This window comes from Zootoca vivipara, chromosome Z2 (genome assembly GCF_965207765.1).
Source record: "Zootoca vivipara chromosome Z2, rZooViv2.hap1.1, whole genome shotgun sequence".
In the NCBI taxonomy this organism is placed as follows: domain Eukaryota; kingdom Metazoa; phylum Chordata; class Lepidosauria; order Squamata; family Lacertidae; genus Zootoca; species Zootoca vivipara.
The window spans coordinates 32636459-32651452 of NC_142585.1; the positions used below are offsets into that span (position 1 = coordinate 32636459).

Consider the following 14994-nt stretch of genomic DNA (forward strand, 5'->3'; position numbering starts at 1 on the left):
TTCAGGCTAAATATACCCAGCTCCCTTAACCATTCCTTCTAAGGGTTGGTTTCCGGACCCTTCATCATCTTAGTCACCTTTCTCTGCACATGTTCCATCTTGTCAATATCCTTCTTAAACTAATGTGCCCAGAGATGGACACAAGACTCCAGGTGGGGCCTGATGAAGGCAGAATACAGCAGTCTTATTCCGCCCCTTGATTTGGAGACCAGACTTCTTTTGATGCAGCCTAGTATTGCATGAGTTCGTGTGAATTGTTTTTCTTTCTTTCCTTCTTGTCAATAAATATTTCTGCTCCTCTGAAATTGCAATTGGTAACCCCAAAATGAAACTGGGATTCTTCCATGCAACTTTAGGCTCTGTTTCCAACCTGCCTCCCACCCAACCACCTGCCACTCTGAGGACTGGCAGAGGGACATCAAGACATGTTTTGATGTTTTTGAAATCCTTAAAGCCCATCTAGTGATGCTCCTCTTCCCACTTGGCAGATGTCTCTGCTCTGTGCGGAGGATGTTTCCTTTCTCAGAGCAGCTGGTCCTTACATCAGCAATGGAACAAGCCACATATGGCAGAAGCATGTAGGCTGAGCAGTGAAGGCCCCAGAATAAAGCAGAGCTGACGGGGAAAGTCTTCATTTCATTTTGAGTACATGAAAAAATGACAATTAATTTTAAATGGGAACAGGTGGCTCGCCATCAGGATTTTGAAATTGAATTAGGAGGTGCCTACTTTGGTATGGTTTTGCAAATATCGATGGGGCGTGACCATCCTGCTTTCCCAAAGGTCCACATACAAAATCCATTCTTCCTATTCCCTTTCTTTTTTGCAATTCGTCCCCCCCCCACGGCAAACTCAGCAAAAGAGAGGGAAAAACTCCCTACAATAAGTTTTCAGTACCTCCCTGAACATAAGAACACAAGAAGAGTCTGCTGGATCAGGCCAGTGGTCCATCTAGTCCAGCATCCTGTTCTCACAGTGGCCAACCAATGGGAAGCCCAAAAGCAGGTCCTGAGCACAGCAGTACTCTCCCCTTCTGCAGTTTCCAGCTGCTGGCATTCAGAAGCTTTGCTGCCTCCAACTGTGGAGGACGAACATAGCTGTCATAACAATTGTCAGACCTCTCCTCCATGAATTTGTCTAAACCTCTTTTAAAGCCCTCTAGCCCTCCCTAGCCCCTGTTTGCTTTGAGAACCATGGCTTCAGTTGATTGGAATAAGCCCTCCCTAGGCAATGCCTAAGCAGCTGGGGGTTTCGTGAGATCTTTAGCAACATTCCAGCTGATCAGGCTTTGTGCTGTTTAAGAGCAAAATGAAACTTGGATCAGTTGGAAAGTTGCTAAAGATGTGAACCGCAAGACAAATTGCAAAATAGTCATTCAGTTGGACTGGGGTGGGAGAGTAAGCTTTGAGAATATATAAGATGAGCCTTGTGGACTGGGCCCATCTATTCCAGCATCTTGTTCTCACGGTGACTGAACAGTTGCCTGTGGGAAACCAGCTAACAGGATTTGAGCACAATAACAGAACTTCTCTCCTGTTATTTCCAACAACTGACATTCAGAAGCATTGCTGCCTCCAGCTGTGGAGACAGAGCAGAGCCACTGTGGCTCGTAGCTATTGGTAGCTTTCTACGAAAACACCATGAGTTTATCCAATTTTCTTTTAAAGCCATCCAAGTTGGTGGTCATCACTGCCTTCTGCAGAAAAAGTGATTTCCATGGTTTAATTATGCACTGTGTGAAGCAGTCCTTTCTTTTATCTGCTCCCTTTCTTTCCTTTCTATTCTTTCTCTTGAAACTTTGGTCATTGACTGACTCTTCCCCTCAAAGAACTTGGGGTCTCAGCACCCCAAGATCACTAGAGACTGATGGGGCTTCCTGCGTCATCCTCTGGCACACAGGGCTCGGCATAGAGCGTCTTCACGCAAGCAAAGCTTGGACTGATCCATGAGATGACACCAGCTCAGGTGTCTGCCTCATAAATCAAATCTGATGGCATCTGACCAAATAATATTTGCATAATTTGTGCTGTTGGGTTTAAATTATTCAGGACCTAGACTCCATGTTTTAAGTAGGGTATGGACCACACTGGAGCATGTCCCGAGAGGAAGGGGACAAAGATGTTGTGTGGCCTTGAAATCAGGACCAGAGAGGAAAAGGTGGATAGGGTCAGCTTGCCTTATACTGTAGCCAGAAGAAGAGGCAGGGAAGAGATGATTAGATAGCTTTATTTATTTATTTAAATTTATATTTAATAAAAGGAGCCCAGGGCAGAAATCAGGAAGCGATAAGCTAAGCAATAAAAGCATGCTAAAAGAATTCCATTACAGATGCAGACTGTGAAAGATCTCCACTTAAAAGGCTTTTCAAAAGGTCTTCAGTGGTTGCCGAAAAGACAGCAGAGATGGAGCCTATCTTACATCCAAGGGCAGGGAGTTCCAAAGTTAGGCAGCACAACACTAAAAGCCTGATTCCTATATTGTGCATAAGGGACATCGTGGGGTGATGTCCTCACTTGCAGAGTGCAGTGGTCGATCGGCACCTCCAGGTCCTAAACTGAAACAGTGCCTTGAACTTTAGCTCAGTTGCTGTTTGGCAGCTAACTTCCGTTTTTTGCTAGCAGATTGTGTCCCAGATATCATGCCTGCCTGCCTCTCACCCTGCTATGCTGTAAATTATAATGATGGCCCAAATCTTGCCTTGCCTGTTAAGGCACCTCTGCCCTTGTTTCCTCCCCGCACCTGTGTGTTATCAGCATGATGAGAGGAGGATACCCGTGGAAACGGAGGAAGAATCAAATGGCAACCCTCCAGTCCATCACTTGAGGTAGCTGCCTCATCTCATGAGCCAATTCATGTCACATTTCACCAACTTCAGCTTTCACCAATAAAGAGAGAGAGAGAGAGAGAGGTAATTTTCAGCCTCAGGTCATATTTATTACTGGTCTTATCTGTCCTCATAATCAGGATTAGTGTCCTTGTGCAAAGTGATGCCAAACTAATTGCTATTGAACTGAATTGGACAGGTGAAGAGCATAAGAGGCATTGACCAGTGGAGGGGTGTGTGTCTGTGTCTCTCTGTGTGTGTCTCTCTCTGTATGTGGAGAGGGTCCAAGGTTAGTTTATGAACAAGAAGCCATCTATTCCATTTGCTTGGCTGTGGATTCACACTTTGGCACCATTTGGAGAGGATCCAAAATGTCGGGGTTCATAGTTCATGCAAAGTACAAACCCGTGTTTGATATATCAATTGCTCAGCTTGTGGAGTACTGAAACATGGTTGTTGTTTTTTCGCTGCAAAATGCTGCAGGAAAAAATCCTGCAAAACTTTGGTGCCAGTTTGGAGAGGATCCTAAATTTGGGGGGTTCATAGTTATTTTTCCTGATCTTCATCTGTTTTGCTCTTTTATGGCCAGGTGGCAAGGAATAACATATGACATGATTAGTGCCCCAGATTTGAGCCACAGGCATTGCTGGAATTGATTGAGCAGCAAAGATATGGAGCTGGTTGGCCTGATCTGTGGCAGAGAGGCAAGATCTGAACTCAATCCACCACAATCCAATTTGCAACTTGCCCATTTGAATTGCTGCCCCTGGGTTAAGGGCTCATCCACACTTCCACACTTGTCCAGTCGCTTTTCTCTGGGAAAACCCACTCTTTATCACTGAATTAGAGCATACGCTTGTTGGGTTTTCCATGGATTGATGTTTGCTCTGATTCAGTCATAAACAGTGGGTTTTCCTGGGGAAAGTAGTGGGGCAAACAGAAAAAACCACTCAGGCCTGTGGCTAGCTAGAAAGCATGGGACAAGCAAAAAACCCTCTTAACCCCATGCTTTCTAGACACAGAACAAGCAGAGAGGTGGACAAGACCCAAGTCTTCTAACATTGGTCAGGGAGCTCGGTGCCCTTCAGATGTTGCTGCACTCAAGTCATCATGTCAAATGACCAGGCATGGTGGGAGCTGTGGGGAGGGCCACAGAGTCCAGTCCTTTTTTCCGGTGCTCAATCCTGCATGGATGAGACCCTCTTTCACAACACCAGGCACCTGGTTCCATGCTGCTTAACAAAGTGGGAGTGCACAATCAACACAATCCTGTGCATGCCAAGATGAGGCTGGAGATCTCAGTACCCAGCCACTCTGGGTTCCAGGGGCCGGCTCTCTCTCTCCCTCCCTCCCTCCCTCCCTCCCTCTCTCTCTCTATATATATATATACGTATATATATATATCTGGGACCACTTTTGAAGGGAAGTGGATTTCCCCACAAGAGTGGACCTTCTTCAATATGAGCTTCCAGAGTTTTTAATCAACACAAATGAGTGAATTGTGTTTATTGCATTATTCCCTAGAGTAGACCATAGCAGAATAGAAGAAAACACCAAGACTTTCATAAAAGTGTGGAGTCACAACTGAAATTCTATCTATCTATCTATCTATCTATCTATCTATCTATCTATCTATCTATCATCTATCTATCTACTTACCTACACTCAAGATAAACGGAACTTTGCTTACAAAACACATACACGTCATTCTAGTCCATGGCTGAATCCTGGAATCCATTCTGTCCTTCCCTCTCTTGGACTGTTGGTGATGAAGGGAGGAGGCTCTTGGCTGGCTCTCTGGGTAGACACAACACCTGACCATGGGCTAATTTCAAGGTGCTGATTTTGGTGCATAAAGTCCCACACACCCAGTCAATTACTGTGTTCTGTGGGAGAGGGCCTCCTGCAAATGCCATCTTATCAGAAGGTCTGTTCTGCACAGTGAAAGGAATCAGTTCTTTGGCGTTGCTGCACCTTCCTTTTGGAACTCACTTCCTTTTGGTATTAGAAAAGCACTGTTTTTTGGCATCCACTGAATACCTTCCCCTTCTGACAAGCCTTTGAAATGGAGATCTTTCCCAGTCTGCATCTGCACTATAATTGTTTTAAAGATGTTTATTACGATTTTATTGCCTGTTCTTTGCCACTCTGGGATCCTTCGAGCGGAAAGGCAGGGATATAAGGAGAGTGGAAGGAAAGGAGGACCTTTTTTCTGCCTCTCCTCTTCCAGCTACTCCCTGAAGACTGGAGAAGAGACCCTGTGAAGAATATTAGGGGGGTAGGCAGGGGAAGGACTAGACCTTGTGAAAAATGAACATAATATTTTAGCTGCAGTTCATTCATTTTCAGCTATGTATTCTTGTTATAAAAAAGTGTGCATAGACATTCCTTTGTTGCGCCCATAACCTAGGTTTAAGGTGCCAGTTAGCTCCTAGCTTTCATATCTCAGTTTCTAACACTGGATATAAGTTAAGAAATTAAGGAGAGAGAGAGAGAGAGAGAGAGAGAGAGAGAGAGAGAGAGAGAGAGAGAGAGAGAGAGAGAGAGAGAGAGAAGCAGTGGACATGCTTGATTTAGGCTCATTCCTTTTCATGAGTCTACTCCGAGTATAGCTGGTACACAGTCTGACTCCAACACTAGAGGAGAATGTGGACCCAAAATGCTTATGTTATTGTTATAAGTTTTGAGGGGACAAGGATCCCCTAAACTCCTGGGTGCCAGATCCTCCCCAAAAAATTTTGGATTTAGTAAAAGTTAGAGTTAATCAAGGTTTGATTAAACTGTACCAGACTTGGAAATCTCTAGACCCTGCTAGTGCTTATGACCCAGGCCAGCCTAGCAGAGCTCGATGTGTGAGGACACCCTGCCCTGAACTCTGGGTAATTAGCAAAAGACAATACCAGAGATGGGTGGGGAAAGTTTCCTGGGTTACAGTGGGTGATGAGGTAAGCAATATAGGAAAAGAAGTGTTTCTTTTGCAAGCAGGAGGGGGCCCCAGAGAATGAAGTCAGGCAGTCTGTTTTATGTTTCAGGTCTGAGTGTCAGACATGATGTTTGGGGTCTCTTGGAATCTGAGGCTCCAGAAATGGGAGAAACAGGACCCTCTTGGGATGTAAATGCCCTGCACTTTCTCCATCTAGGTGCAGGTTGTATGTATGTGTAAATAAACCACTTGCAACTAGTGCCGGATTTACATATAAGCTAAACAAGCTATAGCTTAGGGCCCCACAAACTTGGAGGCCCCACAAAAATTTAAAGGACAAACCCCCTGGATTTACACTTCCAAAATATAAGATAAAAACAAACAAAATAAAACCTACACACAGCAACAGTGTTTTGTGTTGTGTAGGCTCGTATCTGTTATGTGCAAATGGCTTTAAATACCTATTAGGTCTATAAATTACCATATAGCATATATTCAACACAAAAAACAGTGACAATTTGTTGTTGACAAAGGACAGCTGGACATATAAAGGGCCCCATAACCTTCAGTTGCTTAGGGCCTCATCAAACCTAAATCTGGCCCTGCTTGCAAACTCTGGAATCTCGCACCACTCACGGAGATTGGGGTGGCATGTAACATTATGTTGATTAAGGAAAATTTCTTGCAAAAATGTACATGTTTGGATGCATATTAGGAGAGAAGTGCACAAAAACACAGGCAAACATTTATGAGCGATATTTCTTTTTTGCATATTGATACAGAAACGGCAGGGGTTGGGAATAAAGTTATGACTGGAGAAATGAGAAATGGAATGAAATAGTTTGATTCAGGGGAAGGGGTGGCAAAATAAAGCAAAGGCCCCCAAACACACCCTACCATAATTGATTACTATAAAAATTATTAAGATAATGAATGCAAAGTGATCTGCACACAGATTACTAAGTGCTAGTCATTAGTGACATGTCTGGTGCATCATCTCAGTTTATATGTTTCCACACCTCATATGAGAGCAGGTTGGAATAAAGCAATCAAAAGCATGAAAAGACCCAGCTCAGTCATGGACTTGCTATGAATGGACAAATCTAGAATGTAAAAAGCTGCCTTATACTGAGTCAGGTCGCTGGTTCATCCAGCTCAGTATTGTCTACACTGACTGGCAGTATCTGTCAAGGGCTTCAGCAGGGGACATTCACAGCCCTACCTGGAGATGCCACTGGGGATTAAATCTGGGACTTTCTGCATGCAAAGCAGGTGCTCTACCTCTGAGCTATGGCCCTTGACCACCAAATTAAAGACGATTCTGTTCCACCTAGTTCTGAATAAAGGACTGAATTAAGTAGGGAGCAAGCAAGCTCCCTAATACCGAGTCAAACCCCAGGTCCATCTAGCTCAACTCTACCTACAGTGACTAGCACCATCTCTCCCGGGGTTCAGGCAGGGGACATTCCCAGCCTCACTTGGAGATGCCATAAGGGATTGAATCCAAGACCTCCTGCATGCAGAGCAGGTGCTCTACGAGAGAGCTGTGGCCCTTAGTTTGGAATGAATAGCTGAATTAAACAGGAACCTTGAAAACTGCCTTAGGCAGAGTCAGACCATTGTTTTGTCTAGCTAAGTACTGTTGATAGGCTGTGGCTCTCCAGGGTTTTATTTTCGTAGCCTTAGCTGCATGTTATCAGGGATCGAACCTGGTTCTTTTCATTGTTGTTGCTTTTTAAATAAGATTTTAATAAGGCTTTGTATTACAATAAGATAAAATAAACAAATCTAAATAAAAACAAAAATGGGGGGTAGAAAAGGAAACACAAAAAATAGGAAAATATAAAGGATTTCCAGTTTCCCACCTGTCAGTTACATAAAGGAAATTATTCAAAATATTCACTTTAGAATGACACCCAACCGATCAACTTTCTGTTAGGCAATATTTTCCTAGTCTTCAGACCCAGATTCCCTTACACACAAAACAGATTTTCCTTTTTATACAATAAAGTCCTAAATTTATTTATAATAATTATTATTAATAAATGCCAGAAATAGATTTTCTCTAATCAAATCAAGTCCTTTGAGCCTTGTCCACACAAGAGTCCCTCCATTGTGATAATATATTGAATAATATTCCATAGTTCTTTACTTATTATGTATTAATTAGATTGCACCCAAATCTGTATCTTCCATTCCCATTTCCTGTTGTATTTGCAGTGGTTTTACATCTTGATTTTAAAAATTATCCCTTCCATTTACGCTTCTTTCATTATTTTTTCCAAGAAAAGCACCAGAGGTTTGATAACTTTCCCCTCTGAATTCACTCCAACTTGTACACAGAGTCCTTTCCCTCTCAACTCTATCTCTGCCAGCTCAGAATCTCTCTCCATCTCCCTATCCATGGCTCCATTCCACTCCTCCAACGTCATCACAGCCCTGCCATTTGGCTGATCTGTTCCTCGAGACACCTGTGTGAAGGACTTTTCCATTTCACCATCTGTTGCCTCCAGCTCTACCACCTCGCCCTCCTAATTTAGCAATCCTTCATCCATATTGTTCTCCAAAGTTTCTGAGTCCTCTTTAATTCCACTTCCCATTTCATCCTTCTCGGGTCTGCTTTCATTCACCATTTTATCAGAGACATCTGGTTGGCCTCTGTGGGAACAGGAAGCTGGACTAGATGGACTAGATGGGCCGTTGGCCTGATCAAGCAGCAGTGCTCTTCTTATGCTCTCATGAGCTGATCTTCCTACTCTACTCAGGCATGTGCTGTAGACTCTAGGGGGTTGAGGCGTCATCAGCCTCCTCAATATTCCTTAGCAGGGGGCTCAGTCCCCCAAATACTGAGAGGGTGGAGAAGGCCAAATTGCCAAGCCGAGCACAGCGTTGCATCAATGGAAGGCTGCAATGGCCTGCACAGTGTCAGGAGATGCAAGGTTGCACCTGCTTGTGCAACATCTCCTGACACAGTAGAAGGCTCCGCTAGCCTGGGAGATGCTGCACAGGCTTGTGCGACCTCATGCTAGGCCGTGCCAGCCCCTGCAGCATCTTCTGACACCATGGGGACCAGTGAGCCCTAGTGGAAGGCTGCACCGGCCTTCGTGGTGTCTCCCTACACCACATAGGCTGGTGCAGCTTTCTGGTAGGATGCACTGGTCTGGCCTACATAGTGTTGGGATACGTGTATGATGTCACATGAGTGCGACGTGCAACCCCCCCCCCCAATCTTTGGGTAAACCCAGCGCCTTTGCTACACTATTGCAATGTCTGTTCCGTTGGCTCTGAAAGCAGAATGCACATTGTTGCGTTTAGCCATGAACACTGTTTTTCTGAGCCATCATGAACAAACACAAACCTTTCCCCGTGGACCAAAACATTGTACAGTATCTCCTTAAAAGGTCAACAATGCCTTTCTTGGGCTGGTTTTCAGCAGGGATGGGAAGACAGTGGCTTGGAGGAGAAAGAGAGAGGCCAGGAGAAGGAATTGGAAATGTAGATTTGGCACAGAAATATAAATGAGATCCTGCAGGCAATGGGGACAGGGTGGAGTACGGAACAAAGCCATTAGTGAGGACTGTGTGTGTCAGGTGAGCAAGATTAATGGAAACCTGAAACCCCTGCAGAGTGCAGGAATTAGAAACTGGGCTAGGTGGTGAAAGAGCAAAAGCTTCAATTTGAACAGCCCAGGAAGATTCCTTTGCAGAAATCAAATAGCATTGAGTTAGCAAAGCAAGGAGCAGGAACATAGGAGCCTTGGTCCATCAAGCTCAGAATTGTCAACATTGACTGGCAGCATCTAAGCAGGGATTTCAGGCAGGGAAAATTCCTGACCCTACCAGGAGATGCCAGGGGTTTAATCTGGAATCTTCTGCATGCAAAGCAGATGCTCTGTTACTGAGCTACTGCCGTTCCCAGGAACATAGTAAAGCTGTCTTATACCGGTACTGAGTTAGATCATTGGCCCATCTAGCTCAGTGTGGGGTCCACACTGAGTGGCCACAGCTCTGCAGGGTTTCAAGTTTCTTCACACAAAGCAGTTTCTCTACTATTAAGCGGTGGTTCTTCAGCTCTATAAAGCAAGATTCCAGTCCTCATTGTTCTGAACAAAGGGCGAGATTACAATAGAATTTAGAAAGTTGCCGTATACAGCGATAGACTATCCATCTAGCTATCTTCCTATACCCTTATCTTCACCAGGATTTAACTGGGAGCCTGGAGAAGCTTTAGCAGTATCCAGTCAGATGTATGGTCAGAATTGTGTGTGAGAGAAGCATTTCCTCCAGAAGTGAGCTCCCTACACTGCCCTGCTGCTTTTAACTTGGAACTGTGGAAGTGGAAATATTTCCACAGCCCTCACCTCAGATCTACTTGCATGCCCAACAACCAACTACATCAGACAAGGCACCTTTGCTATTCTCCTGGAAGCCCACACAACCACGGCTTCCAATCCATTACACAATATTCACATAATAAATCTAGACTAGGTTTGAGGTGCTTGTATTGGTGTATAAAGCCTTATGCAGATTTCCCAAAAGGTCACACCATCCCTCATATATGCCCACTTGACTGCTGTAATGGGTAGAACTGTCAATGTGACAAGTGCCACATAATAACCATTGTGCATTTGTAAGGAATTGATATTTTAGTGTCACAGCACCTACACTTTGGAACTCCCTACCTATTGAAAATGGGCACGCATCTTCATCTCTTTTCGGCACCTGCTAAAAGCATTTGTGTTTAGACAAACCTACTTGGATGTTTAGAAAGTTGCTCCAAGTTTTAATCTGATTTTACCGTACTGTTATTTTAACTTTTTTGGGAAGTCTTAAATCACTCTTAATTTTACTTATTGATAATTTCATTCACCTATTTTTTTTGTAAACTATGTTGAGGTTGTTTTTCTTTTAAAAGAATTAAGCAGTGTATAAAATCCATGAAATAAACCAATAAAAATCCCCTACATCTCCCACCAAGCCCTGTGTTGTGCAGGAGAAGGCACCCTGCAGACACTGTCCTATCAGGAGGTCTGCAGGATGCTGGAAGTGGGCCTGCATCGGGACTGGAGCAGTGCAAGCCAGGAAAATGAAACCCACACATTCGGAGGCATTCTTTCCAATGCCATCATTATCACAGCACCACTTCTCTGGCCAAGAGTGCACAGAGGACCAGGAGACACCCTCCTCCAAATCTCACCTCATCCATAAATTCATTTCGGCCTATATGCCAACCCCCTCTCCCCATTCAGCCTGCATTGTAGGGGATAAGTAACAACAATACTGATCTGCCTCTCAGAGTTGTTATGTAAGGATGACTGAATCCCTGTAACATGCTTTCAGTACCGTAAACTATGGTGCAACTTGTGGTCATCATCAGTGATGCTCTGGTTTGGAAATAATAAGAACATTAATATTAATCTCCTGATATGCATTTATCAAATCATAATTCAGTTAATAGGAAGCTAGGAGGCTGCTTTGTGCAGAGCCGAAACATTGGTCCATGTAGCTCAGTATTGTCTACACTGACTGGCAGCAGAAGCTCTCTAGGACTTCAGGCAACCCCACCTGGAGATGCCATTGGGGGTTGAACGTGGGACCTCCTGCATGCAAATAAGATGCTAATCCACTAAGCTAAGGCCCTTCCCCTAAACAAAAAGTAACAACCTAGTCCTCATTGTTCTGAATAATTAGGAATGGGGGAACCTTCTGCATACAACACAGATGCTCTGCCACTGAGCTGTGTGGCCCTCTCCCCCCCCAAATAAATTAAGATTCATGGTTCTGAGTAAAAAGCTAATTTGAATAGGAACACAGAAGGCTGCCTTGTACTGAGTTAGACACTGACTGGCAGCTGCTCCTCAGGGTTTCAGGCAGAGAACATTCTCATCTCCACCTGGAGATGCCATTGGGGATTGAAGCTGGGACCTTCTGCATGCAAAGCAGGTGCTCTGCCACTTGAGCCATGGCCGTTCCCCAATTAAGCATGGTGTGTGTGTGTGTGTGTGTGTGTGTGTGTGTGTGTGTGATATTTGATTTCTTATTATTGTCACCACCACCAGTCTCAGGACACAGGAGACAAGCCATGCCCTTTCTGCCACCCGGTTCACCCAACACCCTCCATCTCTGGGGTATGTGCAATAAACTGAGAGTGATGCTGACTGAAGACTGTCCACCTCATATACTTTCCCACCTGCCTCTCCCCTCACTATTCCTGTGTCCAGATACAGAATGCAAGGACCTGTCCCCCTCCCTCTCTCCCTGACAAATACCTCCATTGTACTTGACCAAAAAGATGGGGGGATCAGTGTGGGGAGAACAGGTGCCTCCGGTTATAAATGCAATATGCAATTTGGAGGAGTATGGGCTGCACTGGAGGTGTGGGGGTGGTGGGTGGGGAAGAGGCATCAGCTACCAGTTTGAGACAATACATGTAAGAAATGCCTCCCCTATTCATCTATGGGGATAGGTGGGAGATAGAGAATTGTACCATTCAGCAAGGATACTTTGACACAGTGTAGTCTCAGCACATTAACAGACCAGCTGCTCTTTGTCAATTTCAGGGCAAGTCTTTCCCGTTTCACCCTTGCCTTTGTCCAACCCTGGGACATGCGCAGTTTCCCTTGATAGGCATGATAACCCCCCCTCTCTCTCCACACACTCACACCGAAATTTTGATTGCCAGGTGCAAGCCTTCTTCAGCCTCCCCCCAAAAGCCAGACCTCCCCACTCCCAAACCTTTTCTCCCCATCCCTGATTTTTTTTTAAAAAAACCCACAACCTTCTAACACCCACCCAGTCAGCCACCAGTCCTCTGTATTATTAACAGACCTGTGTTGGAAGCAGTTTTAAAGATGTGCTCTTTTCAATACATTTCAGGTTCAAAGGAAACCAGGCTGGGAAACAAAGGAAGGGAAGGAAAAGGCAGGAAAATGGCAGGATTCCCCCTCTGAACAGGGGAGAGGGTCCTTTTCTTATTCCTATTTACTCCCTTCCTTTCTCTCTTTAGACACAGCTCGGATACAAAATATCCAGAGGACTTCTCGCCATCCCCTCTCCCCAACACGGGATGGGAAAACGGGCTGAAGAAAAACAAATAACTCCCAATGAAAAAAGTCATCTTTTTCTCCCTTGCAGACTCATTTACCTGATTGGGAGAGGGGAAAGTGAAGGTGGGGGAGGGGCTCCCACACTCTTCCAGCAAGTGGCATTTGAATAGCACTCTCTACAAATCCCAACACCCTCCACTTCCTTTGGTTTTCTTGAAAGGGTAGGAAAAGACACAGGTTGTAGAATCTGAACTCGGAAGCATATATATTCAGAAGCATTGCAGGGGGTTGGAGTAGAAAACCCCTTGGGTCCCTTCCAACTCTACAATTCTTGAAAACTATGAAATAATAGATATTTTGAGATCTGCAGCTCTTTTTCAGTTTCAAGTCTTGGATGCCCATCTCCTCCTTTCTGATCCTCTTGCTAAATAACTTGAGAAGTGTCTGCCAGGCCAGACTTCCTTTAAAGGCTTCCCCTAGAAGCAACGCCCCCATTTTCCCCCTCCCTCCCTTCCTCCCTTGCGTCCCACCTGCTCCGCACCACTCCCAAGCTTGTGGGTGGTGGGGGAAGCACCTAGGACCCGGCCTCAGAACATTGGATAGCTCCTGCCACTGCCGACCTCTGTCTCCTCTCCTTCCCACTCTTTCGCCCCAAACGAAAAGTGCGAAAGCACAACAGAAAAAGGGACTCTGCCCTTTGGGGCAGGACCTCAACTTTTAATTGAAGTTGCAGCTTGTGTGCGCGCGCGGGGGAGCATTCAGGCACCTGATCTCCAAAGATGCAGCGGTTCTCCACAAATGAAATACATCAGCCTTAGACACCCCCACCCTCTCCAGACCAATTTTAGCCGCCCCCCCACACACACAGGAGGAGGAGAAAATAATGACCTTTAATGGCATGCTGGTTTGGAAATGTGGGGTGAGGGGAAACAGTGGAGAGGGGACAGCTGAAAAGCTTCTGTGCTTTGGGGTGTGTGTGTGTGTGTGGAGTGGTGTTGGTTGTGCATGGCATTAATGGGAGGGGGGAAGGAAGGATGGGGTGACGTTAGGGTGAAAGGCACCTACTTGGGTGAGTTCTGTGCCCATCAGGAGGAGGAAGACGAGGCTGAGGAGCTTGCTGGCGGGTCGCATGGCTCTTGCGGGGGGCTCCAGGCTCGGGCATAGACTGAGCCACCTCGTCCTCGGGGCTTGGTGGGGTGGGGGGGTCTCTTCCTTCCTGCTGCCGCCGCCTCTTCAGCTCCCAGATTCCGTCGCAGCCCGTTGCAAAGGATGCTTCGCTGCCTCTCTTGAGGAGGTTCAGCACCACCCTGGGAAGGGACAGCGACCAGCTTCAGCGCCCCCGGGCATCTTCCTCTATTTCTGGCAATGCGCCCCCCAGTTCCCCTCTATCTCTCGTCCTCTCAGAGCTCTTTCCTTTCCCGGTCTCTGGTTATATGATTCCCCCCCACTGGGTGTTTCAATGGCTCCCCTGATCGGAAAAGCATCGGAGAGGAAGGATTTCAAGCCAACCCCAAAGGATGGTGTGTCTTTCTCCTTTCTCTCTCCTGCCAAAAGTTTGCCTTGGAAAAAAAGCGCGGGGGGGGGGGTTGAGGAGGAAGGAGGAAAGAAGGGGGGGCTAAAGTAGGGATTAAAAATAAGAAAAAGAGAGAAAGAGAGGAAGCTTTGCAAGGCACTGACTGGGAGGAGGGGGGCTGTCGGAGCAGGATGTGACATCAGCCAAGGCGGGGTGAATTTGACTAAACAGAGGGAAAGTGAGGCTGGATCGGGTGGGTGGATGCATTGGGAGGGAGGGGAAGGGGGCTGACCAGGGGTCCAGGGTGTTTGGAAAGACTTCCCCTCCCCCCAGATCGAGAGCAGCTCTCTATGGTCCGACCTCCGCGTCTGAAGATGCACCCAGCTCCAAATGGGAAAACGTAGCCCCTCGTCTAAACCTCCTGTTTCAGCTACGCTTCATGCCCTCTCCACCCCAATATTCCCACGGATGGGGGAGTTCAGGGGCAGGTCCACGCGGTCAGTGAACCTTTACTGGAGATAAATTGGGACATATTGGGTGCCCCTCCTCCAATAATGACAACTGCTTTGCTTTGAATATGCAAGGTGAAGGAGCTGGGTGGGTGGGTGGGGGCAGCGACTGAGCGGACACGCCCTGGCAGTACAGTAATAGCCTTTCCAGGAAGAGCAGTCCCTCTGTGGAAGAGAGGT

At 46.0% G+C, this 14994-nt stretch overlaps 1 protein-coding gene across 1 annotated transcript in view; it reads right to left on the reverse strand.

Moving 5' to 3' along the window:
* Positions 1-14755, reverse strand: part of OLFM1 (olfactomedin 1) — a 49298-nt gene extending 34543 nt beyond the window's left edge. The window contains exon 1 of the mRNA XM_035113493.3: positions 13858-14755. Within this exon, the coding sequence (XP_034969384.2) occupies positions 13858-13923 (66 nt within the window). The 5' untranslated portion in view covers positions 13924-14755. The remainder of the gene's footprint in view (positions 1-13857) is intronic.
* Positions 14756-14994: the final 239 nt, after the last annotated feature.